Source organism: Diaporthe citri, assembly GCF_014595645.1.
Source record: "Diaporthe citri strain NFHF-8-4 chromosome Unknown scaffold_2, whole genome shotgun sequence".
Classification (NCBI taxonomy): domain Eukaryota; kingdom Fungi; phylum Ascomycota; class Sordariomycetes; order Diaporthales; family Diaporthaceae; genus Diaporthe; species Diaporthe citri.
In genome coordinates this window covers 6314753-6339609 of record NW_025064847.1, presented here as the reverse complement: position 1 = coordinate 6339609, position 24857 = coordinate 6314753, and the positions used below count along the sequence as shown (strand labels likewise).

The 24857-nt window shown below is 41.6% G+C and overlaps 3 protein-coding genes across 3 annotated transcripts; 1 reads left to right on the top strand and 2 right to left on the bottom strand.

Moving 5' to 3' along the window:
- Positions 1–415: 415 nt before the first annotated feature.
- Positions 416–4131, bottom strand: INS49_007256 (uncharacterized protein; the record flags this gene model as incomplete). The annotated part of the gene is made up of 4 exons (XM_043168021.1): positions 416–1193; positions 2055–2223; positions 2668–3923; positions 3998–4131. 4 exons carry the CDS (start codon positions 4129–4131, stop codon positions 416–418), a joined length of 2337 nt encoding a protein of 778 aa, XP_043029165.1.
- Positions 4132–6741: 2610 nt separating this feature from the next.
- On the bottom strand, positions 6742–11385 carry INS49_007255 (uncharacterized protein; the record flags this gene model as incomplete). Its single annotated transcript, XM_043168020.1, has 3 exons — positions 6742–7464; positions 7528–10977; positions 11035–11385. 3 exons carry the CDS (start codon positions 11383–11385, stop codon positions 6742–6744), a joined length of 4524 nt encoding a protein of 1507 aa, XP_043029164.1.
- Positions 11386–14426: 3041 nt separating this feature from the next.
- INS49_007254 (uncharacterized protein) lies at positions 14427–16180 on the top strand (the record flags this gene model as incomplete). Its single annotated transcript, XM_043168019.1, has 3 exons — positions 14427–14661; positions 14732–15113; positions 15172–16180. The coding sequence occupies 3 exons, from the start codon at positions 14427–14429 to the stop codon at positions 16178–16180; spliced, it is 1626 nt and encodes a 541-aa protein (XP_043029163.1).
- Positions 16181–24857: the final 8677 nt, after the last annotated feature.

The following is a 24857-nucleotide window of genomic DNA, read 5'->3' as shown; positions in this document are numbered from 1 at the left end:
CCAAAATCGAGTGCCTCACATGGACTTCAGTACAGGACCAAGGCTTCTCATGTAGGCGAATTTTCCTCCAGTTTCATACACATGACATAGTTGAGCTCGAATCCAGGCGTCTCCTGCTGTCTTACTAATACAGACGGTGGTGGGATAAATTTCGCTCATCTCGCCGATAGCCACTACCAAGTGCCCCAGGTCGTGCACCGCTCTCGTTTCAGAGCTGAATAATCGCGGGTGAAGGACTGTGTTTCGATTTATACACCTCGCACGTGAAGAAAGACACATAGTTAATCCCATCAAGATACATCCTGAGCCTCCAGTGTGCATTTTCACAGCCACCACATCAGAAGAACAGACCACAATTGAGAGAATGAGTATAGAAAGAACGCCCCAACCCCTCCCCAAAAGCAATGCTTAATCATTATTCGTGAGCAATCCAAGAGGGCTCCATACTCATCCATGGGGCTCCATACTCCTCCATTTCTAGCCTCTGCACGGAAATCCCAGACAACTCCGAAATCAGGTCCCTGCATCCGATGTGCCCGTTCTCACGAGCAAAGTTCATAGCCCTCAAACACTGTCGTTTCGAGAAGCCATCCGGGAATTCGCCCCCAGCGACCGCCCTGACGTTCAACTCCCATAGATAGCGGATCACATCAAGCCGCCCATTCGCAGCAGCCCCTTCTAGGGGCCACATGCCGTCGATCTTGGATGGCAGGGCGTCGAGCTTCGCGCCGTGATCTAGCAGGCATGCCACCATGTTGCAATTTCCTGACATGGCGGCAAACTGGAGCGCCGTTGCCCCGCCGTGGAAGGGTGCATCGCCGTTAACGTCCGCACCGCGGCTGAGAAGCAGGCGTACCATGTCCATGTTGCCGAGCTCTGCGGCATATTGGAGGGCGGTGCGCGTAGTGCGTATGCGTGGCCGGGCGTTCACGTCGGCGCCGTATTCCAGCAACATGTTGACGGCGTCCTCCCGGCCCGTTTCGACGGCGACCATGAGTGCAGTCATCAAAGGGGAGCCTTTAGTCCAATGCTCATTTTGTTTTGAAATCCCATTAGGATCGGCGCCGGCCTCGAGGAATTTCTTCATGGCGACCATGTTCGTACCAAATTTATCCGGTAGGCCTTGTATGGCCAGTCCTAGGGGTGTGAACTCCATCAACCAGATCTCGGGTGGAAGCTGAGAGTCCACTTGTCTGTCAGGGTGGTATAGCATCTCCAATCTCGCGAGATTTATAGCTTCCGTCCTTATCAACTCGTCTAGAGCCTCAGCATTCCCTGCCCCGTTGCCCATGACAGTCACCAAAATACTCGCCCCGATGCACTTCGGCATGGTCTGTCGCAGCCTCTCTTTCTGGAATAGAAGTCGCAGTATATCCGGTTGGTCAGGAATCACGGCCCGAAGAACATCGTTATTGAACGGGTTGGCGCCCATATCTATGAGGTATTCGATCAGATCAGCGTAGCCAAATTTGACTGCCGTTTTGAGGCAATCGTCAAGCCCAGTCCTGTCAAAATTCACGTTCGGTGAAATCCCTTTGAAGAAGTCCACTGTGCCCAGTTCGATGCAGACACGAACAACAGACTGTAGAAAATGTCGGTTGACTATCAAGCCAGGAAACTCGTGAACCAAGTCATAGACTATTGAGCAGTCTGCCGTTGCAAAGATGGCCTCTGATTCTTCATATGATAATTCAATCCTTGATATTGAGGCTCCGGCAGTGATAAGATCACGCACCATCTGCGCTTTGCTGAGTCTCAAGGCCTGGAGCACAAGGTCAAACTTAGCTGCCTCCTCTGAGAATGTTGAGGCACCTGCTTCGAGAAGCATTTGCAAGATGTCTCGATGCCCCCCATGAATTGCCGAATACAACACATCTCCCCATATTCGGTCTGCCTGCTTTGAAGTGACTGCATAAGTGAGTAGCTTCCGCATATAGACAGTATTTCCTACTTCAGCAGCTGCTTTGACCAGAGCTTCAAAACGGCCCCCTTCAAAAAGTTGACCAAGACAGCCTCCTGCTTCTAATCTTCGAATAAGATCCTCATTGCCGTACCTCACGGCCTCGGCGATTGGTGTGGACTTGTCGCCACGCATTTGATACTCAAAACTGAGAGCTGGCGGGTCAAGCTCGGGCGCCTTGCTGAGAATGAAGTCGATCAGAGTCTGATTTTGGGACTTGATCGCGGCTGTCAAGATCTCGGGTAGTTCAGGTTCCAAGTCAGCTTTGTCAAGGAGGAGCCGGACAAGCTCAATTTTACCAGTCTTCGCCGCAGAAAGTACGGTCCTTCTCACAGGGCCACCAAAACCAACAAGACATTCGTTGCAACTGGCTTTATGACATAGGCTCATCACAGTTCGAACCAATATTGCGGCACTGCGTTCATCGAACACATCCGCGAGTCTTCCAAATTCCTTATTGATAAAGCCCCGATGACTCTCAGAGGGGACATTCTGAGAGATAAGGAGATCAAAGTCCGCCGTTCGACCAAATTCATCCCAAATCATCAATTTCGGATGGACTCGGCCGCCGGCAGCGACGAGTATATTGAAAGCTTCGACTGACTCCGGTGGTATTGTTGACGGAGAACTATTAGCTAGATGGACATGAATTCCACGTGTGAGTGAGTACAGTGCGCCGCAATATGAGAAAAGTTCGTTGACATGACGCTTGTTGACGTCGGCGCCTGCCTCGATGAGTGCTTTCATGAGTCTCAATGATCTCAGCTCGCTTGCTCGTTGAATTGGGGTCCACTTTCCCTGTTCGTGAAAGCACACAGTTTCATTGGCGTCAACAAGTTTGCGGCCGAGTAATAGTTTCACAACAGTGGTATCAGTAGCCTCAATGGCGGCCCGGAAAATGTTGTCTGCAAGGGTCCTCGACACATGCCGCGGGCATTGCTCCAAGATGTCGAGAAGTAGCTTATTGACGACGAAACGGTTGAGAAACCTTAGAATATTCTCCATGGGCACGCCATCGAGACCGGCGAACCCGTTGAGCATGGAGAAAAGCAGCACACGGGCGAACTTGGTCTCGAATGCCTGATCGTTGGTGATGAGAACTGAACTCTCCCCGGGAACCTGGGAGCCAAGCTTGCGCAGGAAGTGCTGTAGATTCGGAGGTTTTCGAACCAAGGACTGGTCTATCGATGATAGGATGCCGGCAATCAATCTGGGCGCGAATCCACCAAAGATGGTATGTGCGGCTGCCTCGTCCAGGACGATCCCCTTGGATCGTAAATTGTGTTCGAGTTGTGCGGATGGCAATTCCCGCTTGAAAACGGTATCTTTCAGCATGCTGAAGAAGAGCAAGTTGCTCTCTGCCGGTATTCCCAAAGATGTAAACACGGGCCCAATAGAACAGTCTTGCCCGAGGAACGGGGACTGGCAGTTCGTTGCCGCTGGAGATGACAAGACATGGAAAGACGTGGGGTTGAGGTTCAAGGACTGTGCAGGTCCACCCACAGTGTCGAAGAATGTCTGTGAGGATCCCGCATGACGTTCATAAGTGGTGACCATGCTGTTGAATGAAGAGTCCGTGTACACCGGAACACTTCCGAATCCATCCAAGGCGTCGGCCACATTCATGACCAAGTCTTGTATATCTGGTTGCATGCCTCCTTCGAGCGCAAAGGGCCCATCCGAACTCGATGCGGCAATAGGCTGTGCCGCGTTACCAGGCAGTGTTGAACCAGAGGCCTGACAAGTACTTGGTTCCACAAGGCTCCCTGACACCCATCGGCTGGCTCGCTTCTTGCTCGCATTTGACTTGTTCAGAAGGACGGAAGGTAAAGTTGTACCTGATGCATCAATCGAGGCGGGTATAGAATGGTGTTCGTTGTTTGAGAAGTATTGTTGCCATTCTTTCTGGGTTGCATTTTTGCGGATGTTCCAACGTTTCAACTGCATCTCGTATTGCCAAGGGCTGGTTGAGCAGAAGCTTAGCAAGTGAAACGATGGTATTGAAGACCATAAGAAGAGGTAAAGGGACCATCGTACCTGGCGTTGAAGCCGTGTTGGTCGCGCATCTCTGCTCGAACATCTTTGAGGGTCTTGTGGCGGTACAGTTCCACGATGGTGTCCTTGTGGCGGTCCCACTCCGGTGGTGTGATCTTTCTCGCCGTGGAACTCATCTTGAATCGTGGACCCGTTACGTCCAAAGATAATATGCCACCGCGCCAAGTGCACACAAGTAGGAACAACTTATGTCTGCTTGTTCGCTTCGATATTGGGACCAGCCTCAAGCCTTGGGCATCAGCTGAATCCTTCAGGTCTCAATTTCGTCGAGGGAGACCAGGGAGATGGCAGTAGGACCTGAGCCGCTTCAACAGGCTAGGGTTCGCGGATGGAGGCTACCTGCTCTTCTAACACCTGGGACGTGATCGTCAGTGACGGGGTTTACAACTCAGAACGAGCAAACTTACAAATGTCCTTGTAACGAGGGTGAAATTGCGACCCGGCCAATATTTTCTGGGTGGTTGTGCTGGTTCAGAGATCGATCTCGTTGCGGCCTCCAGATCATATCCAAGACCCAGGGCTTTTGACCGCGCCTTGTTAGTATGCAGGCTCTCAATGTATCACAGCATTTGTGACGGGTCTAGTGAGGGGCTGCTTACCATCGGTGGTCAGCAGGCAGGGCCCAGTGCCACGACGCCGACCTCTGAGCGAGCGAAGAATCTCGATCAAAAGAGTTGCAAAAGCAACGAAGAGAGCTAAGAGACTGACGATGGTCTCACTGGAGAGTGCCATCCGAAATTGACCGACCACTGCCGCAATTTCCGTCTGTGGGAGAGGTGGTCTTTCCTCTCAATACACAACATTGGAGCAAAATCTCCGAGGAGAAGTGTTGTCTGGAGCGTTTGTCATGACTTGTGAGAATAAAGAATTGATCAGGCGAGCCTCACTTTTAATACCATCCTTGGGTTCATAATCTGTCAAAGTCGACACAGCACAGTCAAGGTAGGCGAAGCCTGTGAATATCCCTGCTTTGCCGATTCTCCAATGGACACATGCGGTGTTGACCTCGCGCGTGATCCCTGCTGAATCTGTGGCTTGACAGAATCTGCCCAGCTTGACAGAATCTGGCCTACCCCGACAAATTCTGGCGCGTTGCAATCCCATCCTGGACAAAATCCTCTTCCGACTCGGCCTACTGGTAGGCAGTGTCGTAGAGCCAGTTTGGAGCAACCCGGATATTTCAACCAAATATCGAGGGAAGCTGTCCATCCGTTCCGTTGTTATGTCTCAACTCCCTGAAGCCGTCCATCCGGAATCGACTTCCTCGTGACACTTCCTTTCACACATCACGCTCGGACTGGCTGCATGACAAAGGTGACGATGGGCGGGGTAAGACGGGTGGTCCGGCCGTATCATAATATGCAGAGAGAAGACGGGGCAGGGCCACAGTGCCCGCAGTGAATGTGCTCTTTTCGTTGGCGTGGCACTCCTTGCATAATCTTGGACCACCACCTGTCCAGAAGGCTCTGGCACTGTACCCGTGATCAGTACTTACGGCTGGCAGTCGCCACTGTTGTCTGTACGAGTACAACTCACAATGCTTCTTCAGCGTCGCCTGGAAATAAACTGAGACGGCGTTGAAATTTGGGAAAAGAGGGTTTGTTGAATGATAGCTTGGAATGCAATACCGCTTCTATCATCATGAGGAATCACGCATTCTGTTCATGTCATCGCAGCCTCGGCCTCACCCGCCTTTCTGCGACCTCTACACTTCCCATCCTCCTCCTCCACCAGATCCCCCAGTGGCCCATGTTCCAAGACCAGCCAGAATTTATGGTCCCCACCATGCCGAAGCTCATTACCAACTTCAGTGCACTGCTCACCATGATAAAAGTATTTGCCCCGATATCTCGCTGAGTAATATCATGCATATTTCCCTCGGTCTCCGTGTTCACACTACTACTGAAATCATCAAGAATGGAACACCCCGCGGCGGCAGGAAGCCCAGCCGGATTCTCGTCCGACGGGCACCCTGCTGGGGGGACGCCCGAGTGCTGCAGGCAGCTGCTCATGTGGGCGGCTCCCTGGGGCGGAGGGGGGGGGGGATCTTGGCACGGAACACCACCAGCTCTGAGTTGCAGCGCGCCACCGGTGCGGCATGGGACATATCCACATCGTACAAAAGTCCAGGTTCAACAGGCAAGATGGAAGCGCATGATGGTGCAAACGAAGAAAAGCCTCGCCATAAAGGGCCGAGCAGCATGGGTCGGAGGAGGTCGAGCACGCCCAAGGGCCCGGGGGGAGGGTGGCAAACGGTGCAAGCAGCACATAGACACATACAGGCTAGGTTCATTCAGAATAACAGGACATTCCTCTCAGTACGGACGCAACCACAAACAAATGACGACCCAACCAGGCTAGAGACAGTCCTTGGCCAGCGGCAGATGTACGCCTTCAACTACCCTCAATGTAAACACCGCACAAGAACCCAGATCCACCGACCCCGTAGAGAGCATTGCATGACAAACACGCGAGGAACAAGGGGTATAAGCGCAAAACATACACCCGCAAAAAGCAGAAACAATATACAGACAACGTGCTTTTGTTGGATTCAGAATACCTGAGCGAGTCAACCAGACTGAGCCCTCTCCCTCCTATGAACAAGAGACAAAACCACGCACTCCCTCCGGCTCGTAAACCTGGGCATTATCCATTATTCATCTCCAAAAAAAAAAAAGGCAACAAACCAAGTGCAATTCAGTATCTCGGCCGAACAAGAAATATCATCACTCCGAATCAAATACATCCTTCGCCCTCCTCGACCGGCCGCTGGCTCTCGTCGGTGCCTTGGCTGTCGCGGCCGCGGCCGCTGCCCTGCCTCTGGTCGGGAGAGCTGCAGCGGCAGCGGCCTTGCCCTTCGGCGCCTGCTTCTTGGGCGGTTCCGGTTTCGCCTTCGCCGCAGAATTCCTGCCACTGCGTCGGCCGTTCGTGGCAGGAGGCTCTGCTTCCTCTGCCTCTTCTGACTCCACCTCGGCCTCGTCTTCTGCTTCTGGTTCCTCTTCTGGAGCTTCGGACAGCTCGCTGCCATCCTGATCCTCGGCTGCAGGTTCCTGCCCCTGGTCGTCTTCGTCCATGGGCTCTGCTTCGACCTCGACCTCGTCTTCTTCCTCGATCTCATCGTCATCGCTTCCCTCCTCCCCCTCCTCGCCGTCTTCGTAGTCCCACTCGGCGACACCTTCCAGCATCTCCTCGTCATCCTCGTCATCATCTCGCTCCGCGTAATTTGAGCTCTTCCTGGGAACGGCGCGCCCACTACGACGGCGTTCCGACTCGGGGATTTCTGGCGAGGCGCGGACTTTCTTGGGCTTGCTCGACGTCTTCGACTTTGCGGCTGTCTTCTTGAGGGTGGTCTGTTTCTTTGACTTGATAGATCTTGGTTGAGCGGTCTTGCTTTGCGATCTCGCCTTCTTGGCAGGGGGTTGTCCCCCGTCGTCCATCGATTTGCGCTTCTGTTTGGGGTCAGTAAATATTTCAGCCTCATCAGGGTCGGGTGATTGTCGTGCGGAAAATACCTTTTTGCGGTCCATCGACTGCAAAACTTTGTCCAGCCGCTGCTCAATGCCCTCGGGGATAAACTGCTGCTCAGAAAGCTTCTGCGCAGCCTCGTGGTTCGGAAGGGCAAGGAACAAGCCTGTCGGCAGCCCGGTCTTCTTGCTGTAGGCCTCGAATGTCCAGGCGCGCTTCTCCTGCCATTTCCTGATCACAGCCAGCGCCAGGTCACACACCATGTAGAGATTTTCGCTTTTCTCCGGCTCAATGGCATCCTTTGTCTGCTTGACACGCTCTGCATAGCGAGCTAGCAGCCCCAGATTTGATTCATTGGCCACGGTACTGACGTAGTAGACGATGTAGCGGGAGTGGTCAACCAGGTCATCCTCAGCAGGGCCCAGATCTGGATGGTGAGCCAACAGCGACAGCAGCCTGGGCATGATGGCTTCCATAACAGGGGTGCCTGTTGACTCGTAATGATGTACCCTTGATCGGATCCATGTCTCCACCCTGGTCTTGAACTCTGTGACGGGCTCATATGCTGTAATGAAAATGATTGTGTAAAACCTTGTGCGGAGCTTGCCTTGTACCAAGTATTTCTGGAGCTTCTCGATGAATGCTCTTCGAGTCTGCGGGTGGGCGTCCTGTGCAACCAATGCAAGCGCGTTGAAGTCCTCTGGTGGAAGATGGTCGTCAAGCTGCTTCTCCTTGCAGAGCTTGAGAACCAACTGGCCCGCGAGGAGTCGCAAACGCGCCTTGTGGTGACTTGGCGTTTCCTTGTTCTTGGACATCTCACCGTCCTTCGTGATCAGGGTCTTGAGCATCTTGAACACAGGCTTCGCCCTCTCTTTCAGGTCTGCCTCGCCGTCTCCACGATCCTGCTCCTCGGCCCGCAGCCGATTGACAAGGATCTTCAAGGCCAGGCATTTCGCAATGCATTCCTCGTCCATGTCCGCATCGCTGACCCAGTCCGGATCGCTGTCCTTAGCATCGGTGCGTACCTGCTTCAGAATGTCTTGGATCATCTCGAGAATGGCCTGGTCCTTGTCCAACGTGACCTTTGGAGCCAAAATTTCCAGCTGAGAGACTATTGCCAGCTTGTTGAGGAAATGGGGAGCCCCGTATTTCCACTGCTTCATGACTTCTTTGAATAGCCTGGTGGCATTTAGAAGACCGGTCTCGTCCTTCTTTGCCAGAAGAATATTTACTGCGTACTTGGCCGCCTTCCAAGGCGTACCGTAGAGCGCAAAATTGATCATCATTTGCACAAAATTCTTGTCCTTGGGGATTTCCGCTGGATATTTCCGGGCGTATGAAGCGCAAGCCTTGAGTGTTTCAACAACCGAGGGCTCGTTCGCCTGTGTTGCGGTCGGCGCCTTCTCCGCAAGGTCTTTGCAGAGATCTCCGATATGTGATTTGAAAAGGTCTGGTGTGCGCTGGGATATCTCATTCAGAATCTCATGTGCTGTGGCACCAAAGCCATCTCGGTCGGTCCTGGAATAATCCAAGATGGTAGACAAATGGCTGCGGTTGAACATGAAATACCCCGACCTGTAAAGCAGGGGTATCAGGACATCAGCAACGCCAGAGAGTTGTGCGCCTTGCAGGCGCTTGATGAGCTCCTTCAGAGCATTTCGGGCCGTCTTGAAGTCGTGCTCTGGACCAGTGATAAACTTGACCAGCTGGTAATTCCGCGAATTATTCGCCTTTGCGAATTTGAGCAGCTCTGACTTGACCTTTCCATCATCAGGCAAGAACCGGGTGATGTAATCGATCGTGTTCTTCAGGTTCTTCGTCTTGCGTTCCTCGTCCTGCTCCATGACGCCGCCATTGTACGCGTCGCATGCCTTGAGGAAAGTCTGGAGTATGGTGGCAAATTGTGGCTGGCGGGCTTGAATGGCGAAGAAAGCCTTCTTGGCGTTCTGATCGAGTGAACGAACCAGAAGCAGTATCCTCTCGGCCCTGACAGCGTCCTGGTCGTAGCCAGCTACTCCCTGTTGCGATTGCGACTGAGAGCTTCCGTTTGCGGTTTTCGAACTCTTCTTAGGAGGTGGGAAAGACAAGGGAACTAGACACTCGAAGACCACCCTGTCAAGAAGTACGTTCACTTCTAGATCATTTGCGTAGAAGGAGCTGTAGATCTTCGAAGGGGCGGCTGACAGAGCACCGACGACAACTTGATTGCCGGCAAGGATTTCGCCTGTTGATATAGCCCAGAGCTTCCCTAGCAGCGCCATGGCATCAACACGGACCTGTGGCCTCCTGTCGCGGCATCGGTCGGCGAGGCTAGACAGGATCGAGCTCTCCTTCTCCAGGCCACCATCCGATGCTAGCTTGAGAATGAGATCGCGGAAGCTAAAAGACTCAATGGCTTTCACGCCAGCCAAACGGACCTTCTCATCGCTGTCATTGAGCTTTTCTCCCAGACCACGAACGAGAGCTCGCTCATCCTCCCGGTTGAACCCGATCCCTCCAGCGTTTGTGGACAGAATGTAACCCACAGCTGTAGTCCAGGAGGCCCGAATGATGGGGGACTTGTCGTTCTTGCGACTCAAGAAGTTCAGGTAAGCTTGATGGTATGTCTGCGCGAAGGACATTGGAGAAAAGGGAGTTGTTAGGGGATTTGAAGGGGTATCATCTGTGTCGAAATCCGACATCCTGTACAAGGGGTATGCGGCAGGGTCCAGCGCTGGCGGGGGTGGGGGGCCAGCTGCCCCAATGCCTGAGATGACATCTCCTAGGGCTTCTGTCGCAAGCTGTCGCAAACCGATGTTGTCGGCCGACAGCTCCGCATCAAGCTGGGGGATGACATTTTGCAAAGATGCCGGCGCAGCTTTCCAGAGTTCCCGAATGAGCAGGTGCGCCTTCCGGAGCTCCTTGAGGTCATCTTCTGATGGCCCAGCTGGGCCGTCCTCGTCGTCCGAGTCTGCCGCTCGGTGGCCGTTGCTGCCAGCCAAGCCCGAAGCTTCCATGATGACGTCGCTGAAGTACTGTCCCACGAATCTCGCCATCTTCTCCGGATTTTCGACACAAACAGATCTCGCCATCTTGTAGGCAGCGGGTTCTTCCTTGAGAAGGAGTGTTGTTTGGTTCTCATCCCGGCTGGCTTGTTCGTTCTTGTCCTTGCCAGCTCCTGGAGCTGCGGCGCGCAAGAACTGGGCCATGATGATGTCGATGACCTTGGAGGGAATGGTAGTGGCCTCGTCGATCAACATTTCCAATATTTGTGTCATGTAGTGCTCGATATCCTTTCCGACAAGTTCGCCTGTCGGTGCTTTGGTCCCGGAGACCGTGTCGAAGAAGCCGGTGAACAAACGTACAAAAAGCTCATCGTTGTTGGGTATCTCGTCGAGGAGGAGGATGCTCTGGACGTCGGAGAGGGAGATGAGAACGTATCTATGTTGATTGTTCCAAGTAGATGACGGATCTTGTAGGGCGGGTAGAGTCTGGTTGATGAAAAGAGCGAAGATATCCTATCACCTGTGTCAGCGTGCCGTCGCGAGTGACGCCGCGCAAATCGACCTGCTCACCTTGAGCTGTGATGGAGTAAACGGCGCATCGGGTGCACAGATCTTCAGGATGTCCACCATGCAGCAAGCAGCGTACGCCTTGACGCCCTTGTCCTTGTGGCCCAGGATGTTGGCGGAGCAGAGCTCCTTTGCGACCTTTGTCAACGAGTCCTTGTGCTCCCAGTCCTGATCCAGCTCTGCCAATTCCTTGGCCAGCGTGTCGAGTCGCTTGTGCAGCTCTGCTGTAGGTATCGGCCTGCCAGCGCGCCATGACAATGGCTCGTTGAACCGCAGACCCTCGTTGTCGCGCTCCTCCTCCTGCTGCTCCTCCTCCGGCGCGGGCTCGGCCGCTCTTCTGCGGCGGGACGACATGATGCGCTAGGTCTCTCTCTCAATTGCCGCGGCGACGCGATAGGGGCAGAGTCGAATTGCTCGCAATTCTCTGCAGCTCAATGACCGAGGTTGGAGGGCTCGTTTGGGTCAGGTGGTACTGATCGGCCAGCTCGTGGAATCAAAACAACCCACGCCAATCCGTGAGGCGGCTAATGAGCGGCGAGGGCCTGTCGCGAAGGGGCCGCTCTTGAGGTGGAATGGACACAGACACAGTCAGGATGGAGGCCGGAGCTGTGGGCAGCTGGTGCAGAGCTTCGCGGGATGTGGATCGAGATGTGGAAGGCGTCGCCAGCTTGCGGGCCAAAGGAAAGGTGGGTAGTCGGTAGTCGTGGTCGCAGTCCCAAAATCCAACAGACCCGCGCTGCTGCCCAGCCTGAGCCTGTCCTCTCCCGTCCCGTTACGCGACACTCTCAAGCAACGGCAGGCGCGTGCTCCTTCCCCACAGGCAATTAAAAGTGGGTCCAATCGATAGCGCGAACAGAGGGGGGAACGACATCTCTTGCCTCATGCCTGTCTCGGCTCTCCAACTGACAACAGCAGCAGCCAGACTGCTGATTGCCTCGGGACCGCAATCCGTGGATACTGATGGACTTCGATGTACACAGACCTTTTATTCTCAAACACTGGCAGCTCACCAATGCCCATTGCCCTGTAGGATAGCTCGCATGGGTACAATCTCACGGAGGTGGCAGTCTTTCCCTACCTAGGCAGGCACGGCCATCCACCGACAGTCCACTTTCAAGACACATCTCAGCGCTCGTAACGCGTGATTTCTTTCCGGTACATTTCTTTTGAAGACCGTCCGGTTGCTGACCACCAGTCCTGTTGCCTATTATACACCATTTCTTCTATCAGCTCACCACGTGAGTCTGCAGACAAGAAGTCTCTCTAAGACCAACGTCCCGGAGGCCCACATCAAGACCATGGCGCCCATGGTCGAAGCTCTGCGTGACAGCTTTTCCGAAGTGTGAGCTCACGAGGTTCATATATGAGAAGTTTTTTTTTTTTTTTTTTTTTGGTAGCGGTATATCAGCGGTTTCGATTACACAGGGCCACTGTCTTGCTCATGTTCCAGGTATATGTCGTTGGCCTGGGCATTGACCTTGACCTCGAGTACATGCGTCAACGAGTCAATACATGGCATCTGCTTCTCGTGGTCCTCTCCTTTGTTACCATCCAACCTCAATGGTCGGCCTAGGTCAAGTGACCAAGCCCTCTACTCGGCTCCGTTTCAGCCAGTGGGACAAAGGGGAACAGTGGTAAGGGCTCGTGGGAGCCATACTTTTCTAGATTTAGCCATTTCTCCCATGTCTCATTATGTTGCCAACTGCTAGGCAGCTGGTCAGAAGACTGGTGTAATCATTCTGGAGCCGGCTGTGCAGCCGTGAACGGGGTTTATATCATTTAGATTGCTCCTTTCTGTCTTATGCTCGGGGTGTGTCAGTTTATTCTTCTATCGGCCGAAATAGATGGAATGGAGTAACTGATTCCCCCGGATCGGGACGGACGTGCATGTCAGCAGATTTGAAACGTGTACAGCCATGTTGTAGGACAAGACGTGGCGTATGTTTTTATGAGGGCTTTCTTGTATCTGGCGGGCTCCTGAACGGAAGCAGTTGGCTCTACAGGTGCTGCCATTATGGCGGTTGTTTCATCATCTGTCATACAAGTCACCAATATGTTTCCATTCTGTGGTGTGATGTTGGGTGTACATTGCAACACGTCTGCTGCCGTGTATTCCCATACTCTCCAGGGGCAGGTCTGATGGCCTAGAAGAGTGAGCTGCCGTGGGTCAATATGGCACACAACACCAGATCAGGAGAGCAGATACAAGTTCTTACGCTGGTGCTGACAACATAACAGGGCTGCTTGGATTAGACGAGGTATCCAGTCAATTAATGTGAGTTGTACTCTAGAGGGGATTCTTGGATGGGATGTACTGGTGGCAATGGTTCAGTGCTAGCCGGTCCAAGACAATTCAATAATGGGTGGAAGTTGATCAAAGCAACGAGCTATGGGTACTCTTTTGTGCATTCCTGAGCCAGAACAGTTGAAGCGCAAGGGACTGTACGCCAGGTGGCAAGGTCACAGGTACGGAGTTGACCGGCTGGTGGTTTGGAGGAGCTGGAGCAGCGGTGGCCAAGAGAGTGATTCACAAGACTGAGGTGCTTGATTTGTATGAGTTCAAGGTGTCGAGAGCTGCATCCCTGACAACAAACACGTCAACAACATCAACACCTGCAGACCAGAGTAATTGTTCAGATTTCCTTGTCACAGCTACCAACCTTCTCAACTGGAGAGCTCCATCCCCTGTGAGCACCCATCACACGACTACCTCCTTCCCCATCCCACCGACGGCCAACTCTTCAGGCCGTCGACCCGTCGTCTTGTCCTCCACAACTCTTCGTCCACCATCTCGTGTCGAACCTGTGCATCGCCACGTCAATCTCAACAACGCCCACCCCAATTGACCAGGCTCAACTCAAGTATCTCGGTATGTGCCATCCTGTCCATCCAACTACTCACCCACGAGGGTCTCGATTGCCCGCTGCCCCTGGGGTTGATCTTGAGTAACGTTGCTGCAAACACTTCCTCCCCAAACCGCGTCACACAGCATCTCCTGTCTGTCCACCGTCCCCTCGTCCAGGTTGTCCACTCACTTCCATGCACGACACTCTTGTTGCTCCCTTTTTCTTCCCGTTTTGTGCAAATACACGGCCCTTCTTCGATCCTCTTTCCTGCATCTACCTCCCCACACCCTTCTTGAATCTCTCGCTTTCATTTTTGGCGTGTCGATACGCAGTTCAACGAAAGCTTTTGTTTTCCCACCACCCCACGCTCTTTTCCATCAACTCACTACAGCAGCACCACACTCCTTGGTTTCGCCCTCATCATCACACCTCCACCTTCGTTTCTTTCTTTCGTCTCAAGCCTAGCAATCCATCGCAGATCACCATTCTTACGATCTTCTCTTGACACAGTCCCTCGGTAGAGTCAACATCAATCATCAATCATTCATCATGTCTGCCTCTGTTCAGCACGGCGGCAAAGCCTTCGAGAAGTCTGGCGCAGCCCCTCCTGTCGTCATCGCGATGCCTGATGATGAGAGTCATGTTGGCGCCGACGACAAAGTCAAGAAGGAGGCCCGTCTCACCAAGTACGCCAAAGGTCTGAACTACTTCCTCATCGTCAAGTACTTGGTCTTCCTTCTCGCCATGATTGGCATCATCGTCCTGGCCCTCCAGGTCAGCAAGGGTAAGTCACGCTGCCATCCTCACAGACCGATCGATCTTGGCACTAATCCAAATCCATGCTCCTCGAGCAGATCAGGACGCGATCCAGAAGCTCAACCACGAGATGGGCACTGCGCCTCGTGCCCACAATGCTGCTCTTGAGGATCACATTGGCGGTCGCATGTCGTATCTGGAAGGCTTCAGTGGCATGGTTAATGATGACGACACTGCCTTACTTGCTGCCCGCGACGTCATGGTCTCTGGCGACCCTTCAACTGCCACCTCCACTGCCGTCTCTACTTCCATGTCAACGGTCGCGTCCACCATCGCGCCCAGCGTTGGCGAGACTTCTGCTACTGAGACCTGCAGCACCACCACCGACACCGACACCACGGTCAACGTGCTCAAGACCACGACAACCTTCCTCTCTACTCTTAGCAGCACAACTGCCACTGAGGAGGAAACCACAACTTCGTAAGTTCGAACTCCTGCCTCAATGATCCACGCTCAAGACTGAACTGACATTCTGTAGCGACACGACGCAGACCACTCTGCACACCCAGTTGACCACTACCGTCTTTAGTAACGCTACTGGCACCAGTGTCTTCTCGGCTGCCGCCGTAAGTTCCCTCGCCACTGGAACCAGTCTCTTCTCAGTCGACCCTCTCAGTGCCAGCATGGAGTCCTCCATGGCCGCCACCACCACGGTGCCAGCCACTGCTCCCATGACATCTGGTCTTGTGCCAAACAACCCTTCACACTGTCTCGAGTACGGTGATGGTGCCGGCCCATGCAACCGCCCCTACGGTGCGCCCAACACCCCGCCGAGTTCCATCACCCTCAGCGTGGGATCTGCAACAACCTCTTACCCGCCTCCGAGCCTCTCGGTGATCCCCTCCACCTCGCCTTCCATTCCAGGCGGCGTGATCCCTTCTGCGACCACCTCCGACACGACCACCTTGGGCGCGACCACTTCGGACACGGGCGCCATGTCTGGCACGACCACCAGTACCAGCAGCATCATCAGTGTTGTGGACACCAGCACCGTGTCTGGCACGGAAACGACTATCAGCAGCACGATCAGCGATATGGACACCAGCGTCTGCGGCCCTCCCACGACGGTCTACGTCACCCTAAGCTCGTCGGCGGACACTCTCAGCGTGGAGGGCGGCGTGACCATCGCCTCCTTCGGCACCACCACCGCAAGCAGCCCCTCGACCGTGACCAGCACGAGCACCAGTCTGGCGCAAACCATCACGGTGAGCCTGGCGTCCGCGACAGAGACTGTCCACAACTCCAGCGCCACCACGACGTCCCACCTTCTCACCGCATCGGGCATCACCCTGACCCTGACGGCGCACGGTAACGGCACCTACAAGCCGACAACCACTGGCCCTTCGACCGTCGTCACTCTGCCCGCCACCGCTGGTGGCGAAAAGGCCGCCGGAGGAAAGCCGATGGGCGCCAGCGGAAACGGAGGCACGGGCAACGGCATGTACTGCGTCGTCATGCTGGTCACCCTGCTCGCGCTGCTCATCTAGACGTGGGGGACGTCTGGCTGCATTATGCATTCTCACACCTCATGCACCTTGTGTTTCTTGCGACCGCTCCTGAGTGAGCCGTTTTTTCGTTGGCACCGTTTTGAGTCCTTCACTGCCCCAGAGACATGTGCCCTCTTCTTGGACCCGAAACGAATCGAAATACACGTTTCATTCTATTCAATAGCCTGTTTTAATACCACTTTTCCTTTACCCTTCATTCTTCCGCCTTCCTTTTTTCCGGGACTTCTCTCTCAGATTTAAATTTTGAATCTGGACGGCTTTGTGAGGAGCTGGCGGGAAAGGGTCCACCCCGGTTCTTCTCTTTGAGGGTCATCTGGGATGGAATGGCAGGGAATTTCTTCTGGTCTCATGGCGTTTTACGGTTCACTTTTGATCATTTTGATCCTCTTTTCATCCCCCACCCCTCTTCAACCACATCTCATAATGTGCCTTGCAATACAGGCAATCCGACTCTCGACATCATTCTTCTGTGGGTGGGGGACATCCAAGGTCTCTGTCTCTTGTACATTAGTATGGAATCAGGTTTCATTTTACATTCCACTGTTCTGGGCCAGTGTGAAATTCATCAATGAACCAAAATCAAAAATTCTGGGGCTTCGGGGCCTGCTGTATGATAGGGCAGTTGGACCGTTCTGTGGTCCAATTTGAAGGCCAGGTTCTCTGAGTGGCATGGGCATGCTTTCTAGCATTGAACATGCTTCTCCGGCTTGGGGACACATTTGGGCTGGGGGCTTTGACATACTTGGTCAATAGTGCCTTGTCTGTGAGACAGGTTATGAGTACATGATTATTCTGGAATATCTTCCGTCTTCTTTGGTTTGCCCTCTGGTGATATGAAAGTAATAAGTATTGGAAGGTACGAGGGTCGTATACCTATACGTTAGCGCTAGCCTATAAATAGGCTCCTTTTAAGCATTTAATAGCGGGGAGATTTCTCTCCTTAATAATAATAAATAACTATTATTTACTTAATTGCTTTATTAAGTTATAAGCTTAGCATCGCTTAAGATATCTTAAAATGTTAGGAAATATTAATACCCTTATTTTTATAATTATTTTTATACCTAAATTATTAGGATTTTAATATCGCTAGCCTTTACTTATATATTATTATTATACCTTATAATAGCTATTATGGTTAATAATAACTTATAATAATTTAATACTCTTGCCTTATTTAATATTTTAATTACTCACTCCTTTTTATTTATTTACCCATATTAATTAATGCTAATTATTATAAATAAATAAAAATATATAAATATTATTTAAAATACACCTAGAAATATATAAATATTATTTAAAAGATATTAAATGTATTTAACTTTAAGTTTAACTTATTATCTTTCTTAAAGTTAAACTTAAAAGGGGAAAACTTTCTAAATTAAAGGGCGGCATGAAGTTGCGGCTTTTAATTTATTGGCCTTAGTAAATATATTATAAGCGTTAAGGAATAATTAAATAAGAATACGGCCTTTATAAAATAGGAAAAGCTTAATAATTAAGCCTTTATTATACTTTTAAGTTTAATATATTTAAGCCTTATAATATTTATTATATTATATAAAAAAATCTTTTAATGCTTAAAAAATACTAGCTAATTAATTTAATTATAATATTAATAACTTAATTATTTATTTCTTTTATTAATTAATAAACTTATAATATAAAGATAGCTTTAACTTATAAGGCTATTTAAATGCCTTTTAAAACCTTTAAATAAAACTTTATATTAAAACCTTAATATTAAAATAATTAGTTAAAAAGTTAATAAAGTTATTTTTTAAAAGCAATAAGGTTAAAGGCTTTTTCTTCTTAATAATATTATTAAATATTATAAATAATATTATTAATAACTTAAGTAGCTAAAACCTTATAATATTTTTTAAAATTAAACTTAAGATAATAAATATTATTTCTTATGCAAAGGTTAAATAATTTAAAGCTTACTTTATTTTTATTTAAAAGAGGTTAGCATTAAAAGGTATAAAAAAGGTTATAAAGTTTGCATTAATAAGTATTAACTTTATATTAAGCAATAAAAAATATATTTAATATTATATATAAAACTTTATATTTATTAGCTATTTATATATTAATTATGCAAAGCTTATTAAATATAAAGTTAATTAAAAATAAAAAAAGGGTAAGAAATAAGTTATTATAAATTAAGTTATAAATAAAAAAGTTATTAAAATTTTTAATAATAATAAGGAAGATATAATAGCATTATATATTAATATTTTAATATATATAGCAAAGCTATTAATAATTATAAGTACTTTAATATTATAGATTTTTAATTTTAATGCTTTAAAGTATATAATAGGATATATAAAAGACTTTAGCTCCTTATAATTATATTTAGGTATAATTATTATTGCAGGTAGTAATTAACTTATTATGAAAGGTATTAGCTTTATAAAGATCTTTTTATAATTATTAAATGAATTAATTATTAAGAGCATTTTTATTAATATTTTATATAATTATGCGTTAAGGAATATTTATTTATTTAGCTAAATTATAATTTAAAAAAGGTTTTAATTAAATATATAAGGAAACGATATTTTTTTATTATTAAAAGATAATGAATCTTATAGAATATTATAAGCAAAGTTTTAATATAGAAATTTTAAAATTTAAATAGCAAAAAATAACTTTATAATATTTATAATATATAGCGAATTTTATAAAGCTTTTAGCTATAGCAATTTATTAAAACTAATTATTTAATGCTTATATAAAGATAAAGATATTATGTTGAATAAATTAATAGATTTTTATTATAAATTATATTAATTTGCAAAGTTTATTAAGAAATGCTTATATTTATTATTAAAATAATAATTTATATAATTATTTAAGTATATTTAATTTAATATATTAAGTAAATTCTTAATAAAATTATTAAAAGGTTTTTAATACTTTATTTTATTTATTAATAATTATATTTAATTTTATTAGGTTTACTTTATTACTTAAAAGGATAATATTTTAAACGTTATTAAGGAATTCTTAAATATAATTAAAACTTAATTTAATGTAAAAGTTAAGATATTTAGTTTGAATAATAAGGGTAAATATATAAATAAGATAATTATTATAATATTTTAAAGATGCGGAATTATTTATAAGAAATTACCCCCTTATTATTATAAGTTAAACGGCATACTTAAAAGGTTTATATATATTATTATTATTAATACTTATATAATAATTTGCAATAAAGATTATTTATTCTTATAGCTTAAAGTAATTTCTTATATAATGTATTTATGAAATTGGAAATTATACTTAGCCTTATTATGCTAAATAACGCTATTTAAGGTGCTTTATAAATAAAAGCTTAATATTAAATATTTTTAATTATACTTTTGCTTTATATATCTTTATATTCTTATTAAGGCTTATAAGTTGGGAATAAAATTATTAAATAAAGTTAAAAAGGCATATTTTATAAGATTTAAAGCTAAAGGTAAGATTATTTTTTATTTATTTATGCTACTTTAAAAAGTTATTATAATTATAATATTAAGTTATATTACTTAATTTAATTTAGCAATAAAAATTATATAAATAATTAGCTAATTAAATAAAAATATATTATTTAAGATAAAGGTATTATTAGCATCTTAGTTAATGGAACTTATTAATAATATAGGACTTATAAATAAATTCATAAATAAACCGCTTAAATTTATAAAATTTATTAATAAACTACTTAAATTTGCAAGATTTATATAATTATATAGTTTTTAAGGATAATGGATTTAGCCTTTGCGGAAAGCAAAAGAAAATGCAAATATTATTATAAAATATTTTAAAAATTTTAATGACTTAGCATTAATTAATATAAATTTTATACTAAATTTTGCTTAATTAGCATTAATTAATGCTAATTACTTTAATTAAATCTTTGCTTAAGCATTGCTTGCTAGCATAGTAAATATTAATAATATTTTTAATATATATATATAGGTTATAAAAAGCAGTAAAAGGGATATTTAGCAATAAGCTATTAAAAGAAAACTTAAATTACTTTTAAATATAAGTATATGGGTTAAAGTACTTATTATTATAAATTAATATATTATTAACTTTTACTAAGTATATATAAAGAAGTTTAATGCTTTTAGTAAGCTTATTTATTATAAAGCTTAACTTATTACTTGCAAATATATATAAATCTATAGTATAAATTATAATAATATTTATAGCCTTATGGCGCGTTATAATAGTTTAAGATTAATTATTATCATTATCATTATAATAAGTTAGTAGCTTTAATAATTTAATATTAAAATAATATACTTATATAGTTATTTAAAATATAATGTTTATATATAATTATTATAAGGATATTAAACATTATTTAATAATTAATAAGTTATTTTAAAACTTTTTAATGCTTTATATAAACTTAAATAATTAAGCTATAAATAATTTAATATTCTTAAAGAGGAATTAATTAAATATTTAATGAAAACGATATTTAATTCTTGCGTTTTTATTAGAAATTAAATTATTATTACTATTTATATTAACGATATTTTTATTATTAAAAGTTCTTTTTAAGTTAATAAATTTTGCATTAAGCTTATGCAATGTTTTAAGTATAAGGATTTTAATCTTTGTAAATACTTGCTTAAATTGGAAATTATATAAATTAATAATGAAATTTATATTTCTTAAAAGGGATATGCTTAATGGATTTTAAAATGCTTTAATATATTTAATTATAATTAAAGATAAATTTTTATAAATTTAAATTTATTTTTATAATAAAAGGAACTTAATAATATTATAATAAATGTAATAATATATTAATTACTTATTAAATTCATTAATTTTCTTATTATTAAAATAAAACTTAATTTTGCATTTTTATATATAATGCTCTTAATATTTAATGCAAAGCTTATAATTTATTATTTAAACATTATAAAGGAAGTGCTTTAATATATTTAGCATATATTGAATTATGCTTTATAATTTTTAAAATAAATATTATTATTTTAATTCGCTATACTTAATATATATGCTAATATTTCCTATAATATTAATTTAAATAATTTAAAAGCATTTAGCGGATATATGTAATTTCTTAACGGCAACTTAATTGCTTAGTTATTAAAGCGCTAATTTATTATTGCAAAATTTACTTACAAGGTAAAATATATAATATATTTATTAGCATTGAAAACAAGCCACCCAAACAATAGGGAATAGGTTTTGCTAAACCCTCTTAAGGGTAACTTAAGAAGGAGCTTTAACGTAATAAAGAGAGAAGATAAAAATAAAAGGGAATTAAAAAAAGGGAAAAGATAAATATTTTAAAAATTCTTAAAAATAAGAAAAGCTTAATTAAAGCATTAAATATATATAAAAAGAGAAAAGTTAATTTTTTAAAAGAATATTTAAAATAAGTATAAAAGTTAGCTTTTTATAATTAGCTAAAATTTAGCGCGGTATTATTTCTTATATAATTCCTTGCATTTATTAATATACTTCTTTTTAAGCACTTTATAATAAATATTATAAAGATTATTAAAATAAAACTTTATTATTTTTAATTAAGCTTATAAATTTTAAAATTTACTTTGCTTTAATCTTAATTATTATTGCTATTTTTAATCCCTTACTTATTTATCTTATTATAGCTTTTACTTTTTTATAAAAGCTTTAAATATTCTTAAGATTTACTTAATAATATATTTATTAATTATATTTTCCTAATTATTAAAATTTACTTTAATAGCTAATATTAATATAGCTATTAAAGATTTAAATACTTTTATAAAATAGGAAGTAAATTTATTCTTTTTTTTAATTATTATATTAAGCATAATATATTAGCTTTGCTAACTTTCGCTCTTATTTTTTATAAAGCTTTTACTTTTACTTTTACTTTTTATAATACTTTTACTTTTAATATTTATATTCTGCATTTAATTACTTAGCTAGCTTACTTATAAGCCTTTTAAATTATCTTTAAGCAAACTTTATTATTATTTTAACTATTTTAAATTAATTAATATACTTTAAATTTTATTTATATTTATTATTAAAATAAATAAATAAAAAAAATCCTTATATATATTAAGGTAAGCATTCTTTATTAGCTTTAAAATATCTTATAATATAATACTTAAGTTAAAGGCTTATTTAATTAAAGTTATATTTAGCTAATTTTAAGCTATTTAAAAGTTTATATTTTATTATATATTAAATACTTAAAATTAAGTTATTAAATTAATTTATATTAAAGGTATTATTTCCCTTATACCCTTTTTATAATTAATAGCAATCTTAGTATATTATAATTTAAATAGCTGCTATTAAATAATATTTCTTTATAATAAAAGCTTATTTCTTACTTTAATTACTTTTATATTATTAATCTTAATAAAAAGAATTAATATAAATATTTAAATAACTTTATTAATTTTATTAAGCTTTAATTAAATAATAAATATTTAAATAATAATGCTAGTAATAGCTTTAAGTATCTTATAATATATAGTTTTAATTAAAGAAATCTTAACCTAATCTTATACTTCTTAATTATTCTTTCCTTAATTCTCCTTAAAGTAGTTTTTAATAAACTTAATAATATATTATTTATAAAACACTTTATTAATTTATTTTAATCTTAATATAAACTTCTTACTAAAATCTTATATTTTATTTTTTAAAATAGCTATTAAATATTTATAAATAAATACTTTAGCATCCTTATTTATCTTACTTTTCCTATTTCTTAATGCAAAATTATTTCATAGCAAGTAATAATTCTTTATTTTATTAAAAATTGCTATTATTTAATAATTAAGCATATAAATAGGCATAATAATAAATTTATAATCCTTTATTAATTTATATTATTAATATTTTTTAAGTAAAGTATAATTATAATATAAAGATTTTTTAAGTAAGAATATAATATCTTAAAAGTTAAAAAGCTATTAAATTATAAAAGCTATAATATATTAAATTTTTAATTCTTTGCATTTATAAAGCATTCCTTTTATATTAAAGAAATTAAGGGCAAAAAAGGCTTAATATTATTTTATTAAATTTATTAACTTAATTAATTTTCTTAGCTTAAGGTAAAAATTAATGCCTAAGAAATATTCTTATATTATCTTTATAAGCTTATTATTAAACGCTATTTATTTTATATTAAAGAATAATAGTTAATTAAGAGTTTAAAATTGCTAAATATTATTTAAGTAAACCCTATTTATAATAATTCTTATTTTAAAAGGATCTTTAAAAAAGTTAATACTTACTTCTTAAGTAAAGTTTTATTAATTTTAAATATTTATAATATTTAAAAATTGCAATGCTTTATTAAATAAGTTTTTAAAGTTATTAAAGTAAGGAAGTTTTAAAATTATTAATATTAAATTATTCTTTCTTAAATTAATAAGCTTAATTATTAAAATTAAGGCATTAAAGTTTTAAAGTATTTTATAATATAAAAGCAATTAAAAGCACTTTTTTACCTTATCTTTTTAATTAAAAAATATTTTAACTTTTAATTATAAAGAAAGAAGGTAAAGAAAATAAATAATAAAATAAAGAATAAGTAATAAAAATTAAGTAATAAAAAAAGGAAGTATAATAATAAAAAAAGCCTTATATTTTTAAGGATTGCTATATAAATAATTAAGATAAAGAAAGTTAAAAATAAAAAAGAAATATAATTAATGTTTAATCATAACTTAAGGTAGCTTTTATAAATAATTATTACCTATCTTTAAATAAGAATTAAATAAGGAAAAAGATTAATATATTAAAAGTATATTATTATTAAAATAATTAAGTAATAGCTAATCTTTAACCTTTAATTAATAATAATATAAAGATAGAAAGAAAAAGAAAAAAAAAGAAAGAGGAAAAGGGCTTAACTATAAATAAATAAATATAATAATATATATAGGCTAAAGTAATAAAAGCTAATAACTTATTATTCTTAAGTTAAATAATTATATTAATTAAAAGAAAGGAGTAATAAGGAAGCTTATAAGTTATTATTAAAAGCTATTAATTTATTATTTTATTAATAATTAAAGTAAAAGGGTATATAATTTCTTATTTTTCTTAAATAATAGCTAATTATAAAGTACTTTTCTTTTAATTTATAAATTTATTAAGCATAAATTAAAATAAGTTATTTAGCTAAAATTTCTTTATAACGAAAAAATAAATAACTTTTTTATAAGTAGAAAATTAAAAATAAGTAACTTCTTTTTAGTAATAAATTAACCTTAATTAAAAGTAAAGTAATAAATTATTCCTTTTAATAATAAAGTAGCTTATTATTAGCATTACCTATTTTTTCTTATTATAATAACTTTATATATATAAATTTCCTTTCCTTCCTTAAGTTTCTTTTTTTTTCTTTTTTTTTAATATCTTTTTAATTTTAATTAATCTTTAAGTTAAGCTAAAATTAAAATAAAATATTATAATCTTTTTATTTTTAAATATTTTTTTATAATAATATCTTTATTATTAAACTCTTCTTAATTAAGGTTAGGAAGTTTAATATAAAAAGATTCCCTTTTTTCTTTTTAAGCTATTTATTATAACTTATAAGCTAAGTAAATTTTAATTAAGGGTATTTATACTTTCTTTAAGCTAAAAA